This window comes from Podarcis filfolensis (assembly GCF_964270895.1).
Source record: "Podarcis filfolensis genome assembly, chromosome: 5".
Taxonomy (NCBI): domain Eukaryota; kingdom Metazoa; phylum Chordata; class Lepidosauria; order Squamata; family Lacertidae; genus Podarcis; species Podarcis filfolensis.
Genome location: NC_139608.1, coordinates 91792183 through 91806682, shown reverse-complemented (window position 1 = coordinate 91806682; position 14500 = coordinate 91792183). Strand labels below are relative to the sequence as shown.

At 42.9% G+C, this 14500-nt stretch overlaps 1 protein-coding gene across 1 annotated transcript; it reads right to left on the bottom strand.

Moving 5' to 3' along the window:
• Positions 1-570: 570 nt before the first annotated feature.
• On the bottom strand, positions 571-13202 carry TMEM129 (transmembrane protein 129, E3 ubiquitin ligase). The gene is made up of 4 exons (XM_083615947.1): positions 12892-13202; positions 8856-9330; positions 7751-7910; positions 571-3534 (listed from the first exon to the last, which is right to left on the bottom strand). The coding sequence occupies exons 1-4, from the start codon at positions 13094-13096 to the stop codon at positions 3286-3288; spliced, it is 1089 nt and encodes a 362-aa protein (XP_083472073.1). The 5' UTR covers positions 13097-13202; the 3' UTR covers positions 571-3285.
• Between the last annotated feature and the right edge of the window lie 1298 nt (positions 13203-14500).

Sequence of the window (14500 nt, the reverse complement as noted above, 5' to 3'; positions counted from 1 at the left end):
AGAGTTGGTGGCATTGTCAAAAGGCACCCAGCAAGCAAGGGATAAGAGGAGCTCTGCAATCCTTAAGCGGTTCATCTAAACCAGAAAGAACGTTAAGTTCCAGGAAGCCCAGAGAATTGTTTTGATTACACCAGTGCAACTAAGGGACCCTGAATATCCAGAACACTTGTGTTCTCTCTCTCTCTCTCTCTCTCTCTCACACACACACACACACACACACACTGATGTGTAAAGGACCCCTGGACGGTTATGCCCAGTCAAAGGAAACTGTGGTTGTGGCGTTCATCTCACTTTCAGACCAAGGGAGCCAGCATTTGTCCCCAGCTTTCCGGGTCATGTGGCCAGCAGGACTAAATAGCTTCTGGCGCAACGGCACACCATGACGGAAAGCAGAGCGCACGGAAACCCCGTTTACCTTCCCGCTGCAGCGGTACCTATTTATCTACTTGCATTAGTGTGCTTTCGAACTGCTAGGTTGGCAGGAGCTAGGACAGATACACACACACTCTCTCTCCTCTCTCTCTTCTGCCCGGAGGGTTTGTGCATTGTTAATTATCCATAACAAGCAAATACAGAAGCAACAAAAATGAGTTTATGTATACTAAGGAAGTGAAAAAACATGGAAGGTTGCAATACATCTGGGGGGGGGATGGGACAAAGAAGGTAGTATTACAGAGGACCCTGGACATGATCTTTTATTTCATACAAGAAACAGATGTTGGAGAAATGTTTACAGTGTGTCCCTGCCAATCCTTCAGAGTGGATCCTCCTTCAGAGCACCCTCAAAGACCCACTAAAAGATCACAACATGAGTTACTTGCCGGAGTGAAGAATCAATACTGAGGAAGCAGTCAGTTGCCCCATGGCAGTTACCCATAACAGTTGAGAACTAGAATTGCTTGTCTCTTCACAGTCTTTGCCCAATTTCCATGGGGGCAGCTGGGGAAATAGCGTACAATGGCAAAATAACAGAACACAAAACAATTCTTGAACAATCCTCCGGCAAAACCACAGGGTGATCCCACAAGCAAGAGCTGGATAATCCTCCAATTTAAATCACTACCAAGCGAGCGGAAGACAAAAGAGTTGAAACTGCAGATCAATGCCTGCTTCTGGTTCCCCTCCAGTGGGTTGCTCTGCAAGACGCACAGGTACTTGTAAGGCACCTAGGCAGGGGCATCTATCAAAGGAAATATTCAGGGCGTAGACCAACAAAATAGCAATGCAGATCCTTCCCATGTTTTCGCAACCCTGATAACCACTGTGACCTTGTCTACCGAGGCAATACATAGCTGTAATCCATAGGGACTTGTCCCTCTGCTCCTGCTGGAATAGTACAAATGCATTAGAGGCAGATAGCAGCTCCAGCCTAATGGTGTACACCCAGATGGCAACCGGGTGCTAGTAAAGGTAAAGGGACCCCTGACCGTTAGGTCCAGTCGCGGACGACTCTGGGGGTTGCGGGGCTCATCTCACTTTATTGGCTGAGGGAGCCGGCGCACAGCTTCTGGGTCATGTGGCCAGCATGACTAAGCCGTTTCTGGCGAACCAGAGCAGCGCACGGAAACGCCGTTTACCTTCCCGCTGGAGTGGTACCTATTTATCTACTTGCACTTTGACATGCTTTCGAACTGCTAGGTTGGCAGGAGCAGGGACCGAGCAACGGGAGCTCACCCTGTCGCTGGGATTCGAACCGCTGACCTTCTGATTGGCAAGCCCTAGGCTCTGTGGTTTAACCCTCAGAGCCACCCGCATCCCAACTGGGTGCTACTGGAGTTCAAAATGCGCAGGGAAACCTGCCCCTTGTATAATGAGACCACAAGGCACTGCCTTCATATGAGCAACAGATCAGAATTACGTTTCAATTTATGAGACAGTGGCCAAGTATTCTTCTTTCCTGGAATTGAATGTAAACAGACTTACTATGGCTTGTTGTATTTTCCCACATCATAGTAGTAGGAAGAATAGTAACGTCATGTCAGCTAGACTAGCCTCAAGGTTAGTAAAGTTAAGAACATATCTTATACATGTGAAAACAAATTACGGAGGTGGGATAAGGGAAATCCAATCAGCAGGCATTTTAAATAAGTGAAGTTCAATTTCATACATATTAAGGGTAAGTAAACTGTGATCCTTCTCATTTAATAATGGGAGGCCTCTGAAGATCAAGGAAAAGCAAGTGCAGAGATCCCATAAAGATTAATATTGATTTACAAAGTAATATGATTGCATTTTAAGATACTAATCTATTTACAATAGTTTGTATCTCATGCACAATTGGTCTATTTGGTGTCTCATTTGAATCCCAAGAATTAGAAGCTGGGGCAGCAACAAGCATTAAAAAGTTCTGACCTAAAGATTTTCTGATACATATTCCGTGACTAACAGAAATTGTCCCATATTTCCCAGAATCCCAGCCAACTATGGTACTTATACATCTTATTTAATTAACTTTAAAAGGGGGAAAGCCCATAGAACATTTATTCTTGCAAAATCAGATGTTCTATTCCAGGGCAAGTATTTGAGTATTTGAGACTTCTGTTTCAAGAGAGAAAGCATCCATGTAATACTAGATTCCTGAAACCTTAACACATGTACTTTTATACTGCGATTTTTATTCTGATTTCAGACATAATACAATTGTGATCAGTTCACCAGCCCAGATGAGACTGGTTATGTATTGTTTAATAGGCAAGCCCCCAACCACTACTGAGCAGATGGGCTCCTTCTTCTTCCTTTAATATGCTATGTAGCCAAGAGCTGAAGTGATTGGCTGTATTGCTCAAACTAGTTGAATTTATGATCACCCCATTTTGTGCTACGTATTTCAACCTGAACAGGTCTCATGAAGATAGTGGCCAGAACTGTTCCCTCCACTGCTAGGTTATGTGGGGAAACTATTTCTGGCAACCCACCCCCCCTCACCTCTGTGTTTCTCCCAACCCTCCAAAGCAGATGGGAGGAGGCAACGTAATCAATGGAAATTGCCTCTTCCCTGTTCCACTAGTGGAAAGGACAGCTTTGAAGGCCACAGGGCTCCCTAATTCTGCTTCAGTAGAGGTCTGATGCGATTCTAAACTATCACTCAATATTTAATGTAACCAAAGGGAGTAGCCAAAGCTGGTGAAAATAATCATTTTCCGTTGTTTGGTTGCAGCAATTAAAAAACTGAACCAATAGAAAAATAATCAGAAAGACAACAAAGAGAAAGTCCCCATGAACAGAATAATAAAAAGTAAACAGCAGGTGGATTCATCCACCTTTGAAGTACATTCAGATTAAAGTTCATCGTATAACACAAACATCTAAAATGCAGAATTTGGCTCTGCAGGTTGGGCAAGGCACGCGGCTTGAAAGCCAGGTTTCTGGGTGCTGCTGGTCTTGCCGACTGGCAAACCATTTGCCTATGCAAGTCAGGCACCACATGGGACGACAGTAGCATTGTTGGCACTCGCCTTCATTCGGCTCTTGACAATTCTTCAGAAGCTTGACATTTGCAGTAGTTTGCATACACCCAATGCATGGGTCTAGCTCCTGCAGACAGAGAGAGGAAAAAATATGTCACAATATAATTATTATGGTTTATTTAATATATAGCGCCATCAATGTACATGACACTTGACAGGATGTCATAAGAACACAAAAAGAAGGGGGGGGGAGAGAAAGAAACTAATGATCTGTCTGAAGTAACCAACTACCGTATTTTTCGCTCTATAAGACACACCAGACCATAAGACACACCTAGTTTTTGGAGGAGGAAAACAAGAAAAAAAATATTCTGAATCTCAGAAGCCAGAACAGCAAGAGGGATCGCTGCGCAGTGAAAGCAGCAATCCCTCTTGCTGTTCTGGCTTCTGGGATAGCTGCGCAGCCTGCATTTGCTCCATAAGACGCACACACATTTCCCCTTACTTTTTAGGAGGGAAAAAGTGAGTCTTATAGAGCAAAAAATACGGTAATTTTTTCGGTCACTGTTAACACAAATGATGGCCACAAATTTAAACGCCGCCTAGTGGCATGATTTTGGGGTGTTCTCACCTTAGGCTGTTACTGGGTAAAAGTCATCTGCACCTGGGTTCTGCCACTTATGAGAAAATGTATACACATGGTGAATTTTAAATTCATCACATCTAGCTAGCTGTTGTCCATGGAGTTTTCTTGGCAGGGATACTGGAGTGGCTTGCCGGTTCCTGCTCCAGGTGGATCACGTTTGGTCAAAACTCTCCACTATGACCTGTCCATCTTGGGTGGCCCTGCTCATAGCTTCTCCAAGTTATTCAAGCCCCTTCAACACAGCAAGGCATTGGGAAAGGAGTACGACAAGGCTGTATATTGTCTCCCTGCTTATTTAACTTATATGCAGACTTCATCATGCGAAAGGCTGGGCTGGGTGAATCCCAAACCGGAATTAAGATTGCCGGAAGAAATATCAACAACCTCAGATATGCAGATGACACAACATCGATGGCAGAAAGTGAGGAGGAATTAAAGAACCTTTTATTGAGGGTGAAAGAGGAGAGCGCAAAATATGGTCTGAAGCTCAACATCAAAAAAAAGATCATGGCCACTGGTCCCATCATCTCCTGGTAAATAGAAGGGGAAGAAATGGAGGCAGTGAGAGATTTTACTTTCTTGGGCTCCATGATCACTGCAGATGGTGACAGCAGTCATGAAATTAAAAGACGCCTGCTTCTTGGGAGAAAAGCAATGACAAATCTAGACAGCATCTTAAAAAGCAGAGACATCACCTTGCCAACAGAGGTCCATATAGTTGTTGTTGTTTAGTCGTTTAGTCGTGTCCGACTCTTCGTGACCCCATGGACCAGAGCATGCCAGGCACTCCTGTCTTCCACTGCCTCCTGCAGTTTGGTCAGACTCATGTTTGTAGCTTTGAGAACTAGTTATAGCTTATAGTATAGTTAAAGCTATGGTTTTCCCAGTAGTGATGTATGGAAGTGAGAGCTGGACCATAAAGAAGGCTGATCACCGAAGAATTGATGCTTTTGAATTATGGTGCTGGAGGAGACTCTTGAGAGTCCCATGGACTGCAAGAAGATCAAACCTCTCCATTCTTAAGGAAATCAGCCCTGAGTGCTCACTAGAAGGATAGATTGTGAAGCTGAGGCTCCAGTACTTTGGCCACCTCATGAGAAGAGAAGACTCCCTGGAAAAGACCCTGACGTTGGGAAAGATGGAGGGCACAAGAAGAAGGGGACGACAGAGGACGAGATTGTTGGACAGTGTTCTCAAAGCTACCAACATGAGTTTGACCAAAGTGCGGGAGGCCGTGGAAGACAGAAGTGCCTGGCGTGCTCTGGTCCAGGGGGGCACAAAGAGTCGGACACAACTCAACGACTAAACAACAACAACAAAACTAGCTGTTCCTTGGAAAAAGCTGTTATTCTATTTAGCCGTGAGTCTTTCTTACCAATCTGTCTACTTAGCTATAAGCCCCCCGCCCCCTGAACATTTTCAGTAAAAGTTTTAAAGCTTTTTGACACCCACTGAAGGAGAACTCCTCCCATCAGCTGAATTTCCAGCGTTTTTCAAAATGACTTTGAAAATATTTTTAATGCCTTAAAAACCGCAATCCAAGATACATTTCCCTGGAAGTAAATCCCAATGAAGCCGCTCGGACTTCCATTTGAGTAAACATTATTCGGCTCACATAGAAGATGCGTAATATTTACAAGCCTAGCTATGCATACAGTGAAGGGAAAACGTATTTGATCCCCTGCTAAATTTGTCCGTTTGCCCTCTGACGAAGAAATGACCAGTCCATACTTTTAATGGTAGGTTTATTGTAGCTGTGAGAGACAGAACAACAACAGGAAAACCCCCAGAAACCCAGAAGACAAAAGTCAGAGATTGATGTGTGTTATAATGAGTAAAATAAGTATTTGATCCCCCTATACCAGGCTACCTGGTATCTTCACTGTATGTAATGAGCTGAGATTAGAAGCACTTTCTGTAAGGGAGAGATCTTACCTGTAATCCCAGCTCATTACAGTACCTGTGCAAAAGACACCTGTCGACAGAAGCAATCTTTCCAGCAGTACTAGAACATTTCTTTAAAAAGCTAAAGGGAAATACATGGGGGGTTTTTTTGCTTGTGGTAACTTTGGAGGAATTATTCTGTCTCCTTTCTGCTTCCAAAATGCTTCCAAAGCAGGCCTTTGCAACTGAAAACCCTGAACCTCCCTGAACTGTCAATGCCCAAAGAACCAGTCATAACAAAGCACACACATCTAGATAAAGGATTGGATCCAAAAATAAACAAACTTGAAGTTCCTGGAAGGAAATTTTCTACAGTCCCATCAAAAGCCAATCAGTTCTTTAGATTAATTAGCAATTCGCCAATGGTTAGATAGCAGAACAATAACTCAGATTTGTTAGGAGACTTGACAGCTGAATCCTGTTTATCAGAGGGGCCTTGAAGATTAAAGCATTCCCACAGACAAAAAGATTCTTAGAGTTGGAAATTAACCAGATGACCCATTCACACTGAATCCACCAGGACAGCCAGGTGTCTAGAAGCACAAATCAACTAGAAACCCCCTTTCCTACTGAGAAAGGAGACACCCTATTTACACTTCTGAAGACAAAAATTCAGCAATTAAAGAACCAGATACACTTTCCCAGAATTCTATAGTGTTTGGCTCTCCCATGATGCTCTCCTTTGGCACGAGCCAAAGTTTTAACTTGCTAAAAGTTCCCAACTTCACTACAGCCTGTTTCAGTCACTCACACAAGGATACTAAAATCTTATAGTAGATGGAATTCAACTGAAGAGTTCTACTTGCACTTCTGGCTGTGCAGCAGAAATTCCTCTCCTTTCCTTGCACATTCACCAAATAGGTTCTGGGCTTCCCCCAGTCAAATTTAGGGGATACTTGAGAAGAGAGGAGGAATGTTCTGCCGTGCAGCAAGAAGTGCTCGTATTAGTGTAACTGTTTAGTTTAGTTGGATATTGTCCTTATTGCTGAACTTGGTATATGCAAAATATTGGTTTTTAAATGGCCAAGTGCATGCTTAAGATATACCGTATTTTTCGCTCTACAGGATGCACTTTCTCCCCTCCAAAAATGAAGGGGAAATGTGTGTGCGTCCTATGGAGCAAATGCAGGCTCCTTGGCTTCAGCGATAGCAACGCGAAGCCTCCGGAGCGCAGAGGGAGAGCTCCCTCCGCACTCCGGAGGCTTCGCGTTGCTTTCACTGAAGCCGGGAGAGCGAGAGAGGTCGGTGTGCACCGACCCCTCTCGGTTTCCAGGCTTCCGGGATAGCCGCCTGAAGCCTTTGGAGCGCAGCGGGAACTCGCACTGCGCTCCAAAGGCTTCAGGTTCCTTTCGCTGAAGCCAGGAGTACAAGACTCTCCTGGCTTCAGCAGAGAGGGAGAGCTGCGCAGCGCCCCTTCTGCGAAGCAGGAGGAGAAATAGAAGGGGCTCCATTTCTCCTGCCACTTCGCTGAAGGGGCGCTGAGCAGAGAGGGGGAGAATTTTTTTTCTTGTTCTCCCCCTCTAAAACAAGGTGCGTCCTATGGTCGGGTGCATCCTATAGAGCGAAAAATACAGTACTTCAGAAGGTATGAAGCAAATCCTGTCACCTGGGGCTATTTATATTCAACAGGAAAGCGGGTATTTGGCAACAAACTCTAGGTTTAGTGATAATCTACCAACTTGCCCACTCTCCACCAACTATGAAATAAAGGCAACACGAAAAAATAAGTTATAATCTCCAATCTTGAACCTACCTGATTGCTTGAAACACTGTATGCCTGATTAGTCTCTACCAAAGAGGTAAAGGTTTCCAGAAACAAGTCACTGAGGCTCTGATGTATGACCACATTAGCAGCATTACGGATGGGAGCATGGAGCTTTTCTCTCAGTTCCCCATATTCTGTTGAATTCAGCCTAAGACAGATAGAGTTTCATATCAGCCATTTGCAAGTGTAAAAGAAATTGTACTTTGTATTTTATACGTGAGCTTTATAGAAAGGAGACACAGTCTCAAATACCATAGATCCCAGGCTTTTATCTCATTTTAATTACAGACTAGGAACAAACAAATCCATACTGATTTTGCAGCATATTATATAAAAAAATCACAACCAAATTTCAACTTTTGTTTTTCAGTGGGTTATTTAAATGTCTTAGATGGCCGAAAACTCTCACTAGCATCAAATGAGTTCACATATGACTCACAACCATTTGTGCCTCCTCAAACTGGAGGGAAATGTTTTGTTAATGTCTCCTCCATTGATTTAAAAAGCACTTTTAAAATGACTAGGTTGAACACTGATATCCTGCCATTCAGTGGTTCAAGCTATGCTACAGATAACCTCAAAGGGCAAACACTTGGGTGTCTAACACCCAGGCAAATACTCAGGTGTCTAACATAACATACCAGTGTTAAAAGTACAGTATCTGCATTGGTGAAGTTCACGGTTTTGTGGCTATTTAAAGCCCAAAACAACTTGGGACCAAGATGCTTAGCAGCCCATCTCCCACAAGTACAAACCAAGCCAATCTTTATGATCAGAGGAGATCCTATTGGCTGTTTGACAGCCAACAGATTGTCACTTGATGGAAACAGGCCTTCTTGGCGATAGCACCCATCCTCTGGAATGCCCTCACTTGAGTAACTTGTCAGCAGCAGGCAACACAGACCTTTAAAACCTCTGAAACTCTTATGTTTACCCAAGTTTTCCTGAGCTCTGAATATATTTAACTGAAACAAATTGTACCAAATTATCACATCTTGCTTTAAAAATACAACTCTAACCAAGAGATAGTGGAATATTGTATTGAGAACACATTCCCCTTGACAAAACTAAAAAAAAAAAATGCCCATTTTACCGGATAGTAAAAGGTTTCACATGAGGATTAATACTGGCAACACGAATCGTGAGGAACTGTGCAGGCATGTTCGAGTCTGGCAAGAGTTCATGCTGTCTGGAATCCACCACAGTTAGAAAGATATCTCGCTGCTGCGCAATATGTAAACAGTACGTGGTCACTTTCATGATCCAGGTGTCTGTAACAATGACTCGGGCTCCCGGGGCTCCCGTAGCAAACTTGTCAATCCTCCTGAATTCGATGTTGATAGAGGAAGCCACTGCCCTCCAGCCTGACTGTGGGAGGGCATAACGGGCAAGCGTCTTGACTAATGGGTGGTTATTCCAGCCATTTCGTGACCAGTAATATATCAGGATACCAGCAATGGTTGGGGCAAGAAGAGCCAACAAGAAAAAGGCTCTCCAGCTTTCTGGAGCCTGATAAAAACTGCAGAGTTGTTTCTCGGGTGCTGCAAAGCACATGCCAGCATAGTAACCTGCAAGGGAGAAAAAAGTACTTTTAGGAGAGAGAGAAAATAACCTGACATACATGTAAAAGGTAAAGGTAAAGGGATCCCTGACTATTAGGTCCAGTTGTGGCCGACTCTGGGGTTGCGGCGCTCATCTCGTTTTATTGGCCGAGGGAGCCGGCGTACAGCTTCCAGGTCATGTGGCCAGCATGACTAAGCCGCTTCTGGCGAACCAGAGCAGTGCACGGAAACGCTGTTTACCTTCCCACCAGAACAGTACCTATTTATGTACTTGCACTTTGACATGCTTTCGAACTACTAGGTTGGCAGGAGCAGGGACTGAGCAACGGGAGCTCACCCCGTCGCGGGGATTCAAACCGCCGACCTTCTGATTGGCAAGCCCTAGGCTCTGTGGTTTAACCCACAGCGCCACCCGCGTCCCTTGACATACATGTAGGTGTTACTTAAAGCTTCCAACAAGAACCTAACATCTTGACAGTTCACATTTCAGACACTGAACTTCCACATATTCTTCTCTCATTGTAAACGCTTTTTCCCTGCTGCACTTTCATCCCCAGAAAACTGTGCCTTATCTACACTGTGATAGGGTAGTCAGGGAGGGGAACACAGCTCTCAACTTACAGATTTGAAAATAAGGGACCAGCAGCCTCGAAAATAAGGGACCAGCAGCCTCGAAAATAAGGGATCAGTCGCCAAAATAAGGGATCAACAATTACTTTGATAAAATACATATTTTGTTGCGTGCAAATGGCTTTAGGTCCAGAAATTACCATATAGCATATATTCAACACACACAAAAAACAGCAACAATTAGTTGTTGACAAAGGACAGCTGGACATAGAAAGGGCCCCATTACCTTCAGTAGCCTATTTAAGGGACATCATCAATAAGGGACAGCAGCGGGACATGGCGCTGGGATAAGGGACTGTCCCGCCAAATAAGGGACGCTTGACAGCTATGGAGGGGAAAGAGAGAACCCTACTTGAACTTCCCTTCCAACCATCTCTTTTACATGCGTCTCAAAGCAAACAAGCAAAGCAAAACCTTACACGGCAGGCTTAGTTCTTCTAGGGATACAGGTGCAGAGCGGAGAAGAGAGAGCAGCAAAGGAGAAACAGAAAAAAGGGAGCAACTGCTTAGGAACTTTTCTCCAGTGCACATGTTTGTGGGGCCCACTCCTCAGGCTACTGAAGACGGGGAATGCCTTCGCGAAGGCAAAAACATTCCTCCTTTCCCAGGCCTTTGGCTTGATTCAACCATCTCTGGACTTTCCAATTGTGGAGGGCATTGTTTTTGTTTGTTACTATTTTTATTTCATTTAATGGATTTACATCTATACCAAGAGGTCTCAAGGACGTTCACAGAATGTCCTGCATTTTTGCGCTTTTAATATTGCAAAGCACCCTGTGATCCTGGGGTGAGGGGAGGGCAGGGCCGGATTTAGGTTTGATGAGGCCCTATGCTACTGAAGGTAATGGGGCCCTTTATATGTCCAGCTGTCCTTTGTCAACAACAAACTGCCACTGTTTTTGTTGTTGAACGTGTGCTATATGGTAATTTATGGACCGAATAGGTATCTAAAGCCATTTGCACATAACAAAATATTTAATTTATCAAAGTAATGGTTGAACTGAAATACAATTAAGAAGAAGTATATTAATAGTTCTAGCCACAGCTAGGTAGCCGTGTTGGTTTCACCCTTTTAATGAGGATGAAAGAGGAGAGCGCAAAATATGGTTTGAAGCTCAATATCAAAAAAACGAAGATCATGGCTACTGGGCCCATCATCTCCTGGCAAATAGAAGGGGAAGAAATGGAGGCAGTGAGAGATTTTACTTTCCTGGGCTCCATGATCACTGCAGATGGTGATAGCAGTCACGAATTTAAAAGACGCCTGCTTCTTGGGAGAAAAGCAACGACAAAGCTAGACAGCAGCTTAAAAAGCAGAGACATCACCTTACCAACAAAGGTCCGTATAGTTAAAGCTTTGGTTTTCCCAGTAGTGATGTATGGAAGTGAGAGCTGGACCATAAAGAAGGCTCCAGTACTTTGGCCACCTCATGAGAAGAGAAGACTCCCTGGAAAAGACCCTGATGTTGGGAAAGATGGAGGGCACAAGGAGAAGGGGACGACAGAGGACGAGATGGTTGGACAGTGTTCTCGAAGCTACCAGCATGGGTTTGACCAAACTGCGGGAGGCAGTGGAAGACAGGAGTGCCTGGCGTGCTCTGGTCCATGGGGTCACGAAGAGTCGGACATGACTAACGACTAAACAACAACAACAAGCCATGTTGGTCTGCCGTAGTCGAAACAAAATAAAATTGGCAGACCAACACGGCTACCTACCTGTAACTAGAACTATGGAAGGCACCACACTGGCATCTGAAGAAGTGTGCATGCACACGAAAGCTCATGCCAATAACAAACTTAGTTGGTCTCTAAAGTGCTACTGGAAGGAATTTTTTTCATATTAATAGTGAAATACAATTTTTTTCCTTTATAAAATTTTAGGGGCCCCCAAGAGATTGGAGCTCTAAGCTATAGCTTGTGTGGCTTATACACTGGCACTGGACCGTGAGGGGCAGAATAGAAAGATGATGATGATGATAATAATAATCCAGAGATAATAATAATAATAATCCAAATAAATAAATAATAATAATCCAGAGAAATAAATAATAATAATAATCCAGAGAATTAAATAATAATAATCCAAATAAATAAATAATAATAATCCATAAAAATTAATAATAATAATATTTTAGGGGCCCCCAAGAGAGTGGGGGTGCTAAGCTATAGCTTGTGTGGCTTATCCCCTGGCACTGGACCGTAAGGGGCAGTATAGAAAGATGATGATGATGATGATAATAATAATCCAGAGAAATAAATAATAATAATGATCCAGAGAAATAAATAATAATAATGATCCAGAGAAATTAATAATAATAATGATCCAGAGAAATAAATAATAATAATAATCCAGAGAAATAAATAATAATAATAATCCAGAGAAATAAATAATAATAATAATAATCCAGAGAAATAAATAATAATAATAATCCAGAGAAATAAATAATAATAATAATAATCCAGAGAAATAAATAATAATGATCCAGAGAAATAAATAATAATAATAATAATCCAAATAAATAAATAATAATAATCCAGAGAAATAAATAATAATAATAATCCAGAGAAATAAATAATAATAATCCAGAGAAATAAATAATAATAATGATCCAGAGAAATAAATGATAATAATAATCCAAATAAATAAATAATAATAATCCAGAGAAATAAATAATAATAATAATAATCCAGAGAAATAAATAATAATAATAATCGAAATAAATAATAATAATAATAATCCAGAGAAATAAATAATAATAATAATCCAGAGAAATAAATAATAATCATCCAGAGAAATTATTATTAATAATAATAATCCAAATAAATAAATAATAATAATAATCCAAATAAACGAGTAAATGGCAGGGCAAGTGGTGAGGGGCCCGCCCTTCCCCTCCTCCTCCCCCCCGCAGCCCCCTCTCCCTCCCGCTCACGCACCGAGGGGCAGCAGGGCGTGGGCCAGGAGAGTGGCGGCGCCGCGCCGGAGGTGGTACTGGACGAAGGCCGCGTCCTCGCTGCCCAGCCAGCCGCCCAGCAGGTTCTGCACCGTCAGCCCGGCCAGGTGGAACTCGTTGGGCGGGAAGACGAAGCAGACGGCCAGCACCACGTAGGCCAGGCTGAAGGTGGCGGCGGGGCTCTCCATGGGAGCGGGCGGGCGGGCGGGCAAGGCCGCTGGAGGCCCCGGCAGGAGGCGAAGGCCCCGTCCGCGCTCCAGGCCGGGCTTCTCCCCGCGCGCGGTGCACTCTGGGAAGTGTAGTCCAGGGGGCGGCGGTCAGCCAGGCCCGCTCGGAGCAGAGCGGCAGAGGGCGCTCTGCCCGGGGGGGAAAGCGACGGGCACTCGAAGCACGGAGGGCAGGAGCCCCCAGAACCAGGGCCGGATTTCCTTATGAGCTAAGCAAGCTGTAGCTTAGGGCCCGACTCTCTTGGGCAACCCAAAGAAAATTAAAGGGGGGGGTGGGAACTGGATGTACACTTCCAAAATATAAGATAAAATGCAAATAAAATTGTTATGTACTGAGTTGAATAGGATCCAAACTGCAGCAGTCTGATTGGTCCTAGAACAATAGGATCCAAAAGGCAGCAGTCTGATTGGTCCTAGAACAATAGGATTCAGAATGCAGCAGTCTGATTGGTCCTAGAACAATGCAGCAGTATGATTGGTTGGCAGGAACCACCCAATCATGCTCCAGATAGAAGTGAATCCACAACCTGATTGGCTTACAGTAGAATTCCGGAATTAGCCAGTCATGTGCAGCCCATTGTGTAAATAATGTATATAAAGCAGATACTTTGAGGGGACTTTAATTCATTCCTCCTCATCACTATGAGCTGAATAAAGAGCATGAAATCACTTTGCGACTCTGAGTATATTTCAAAAATAAAACCTACATGCAGCAACAGTGTTTTGGGTTGTGTAGCCTGCTCCCTAAAATATCACTGGTTTGCTCAGTTCTGTGTGTATATATATATATATATATTCTATATATTTCTATCTATAGGGTGCCTACATTCTGCATGGACTGGTTAATTTAAATAAATTATTAGTAGTTTATTATTATTATTATTATTATTATTATTATTATTATTATTATAAATTATTAGTAGTTGCACCATAATATGCTAGCCTGTGCTAGCCTGCTCCCTAAAATATCACTGGTTTGCTCATTTCTATATATAGGGTGCCTACATTCTGCATGGACTGGTTAATGTTGATAAAGCTATTTATAATTATTAGTAGTTTCCACCATATATTTACACCTATTGCTATTTCATGTTAACAGCAAGTTTCTAGAGACTAGATTATGAGTCTTTGTAAACTGTGTTTCTAAAGGAACTTTTGTTATTGCCAAATGCCAACGTGTTTGCATTATTGAGTTTGTTATGAATAAAAAAATCATTTTAAGTTAGAGCTTCATAATTGTTTCACTATTAATATGATTCTTTTTAATTGCATTTCACTATTAATATACTTCTTCTTAACTGCATTTCAGTTCAACAATCACTTTGATAAAATACATCTTTTGTTATGTGCAAATGGCTTTAGATA

What these genes read in the sequence shown, in the direction of transcription:
- TMEM129 (XM_083615947.1), bottom strand. Translation starts at nt 13,096, where the DNA reads ATGGAGAGCCCCGCCGCCACCTTCAGCCTGGCCTACGTGGTGCTGGCC. An exon ending in CCACGCCCTGCTGCCCCTCG is followed by an intron (nt 9,331 to 12,891) that starts GTGCGTGAGCGG and finishes TCTCCCTTGCAG; the next exon opens with GTTACTATGCTGGCATGTGC. An exon ending in ACAGTGTTTCAAGCAATCAG is followed by an intron (nt 3,535 to 7,750) that starts GTAGGTTCAAGA and finishes CTCTGTCTGCAG; the next exon opens with GAGCTAGACCCATGCATTGG.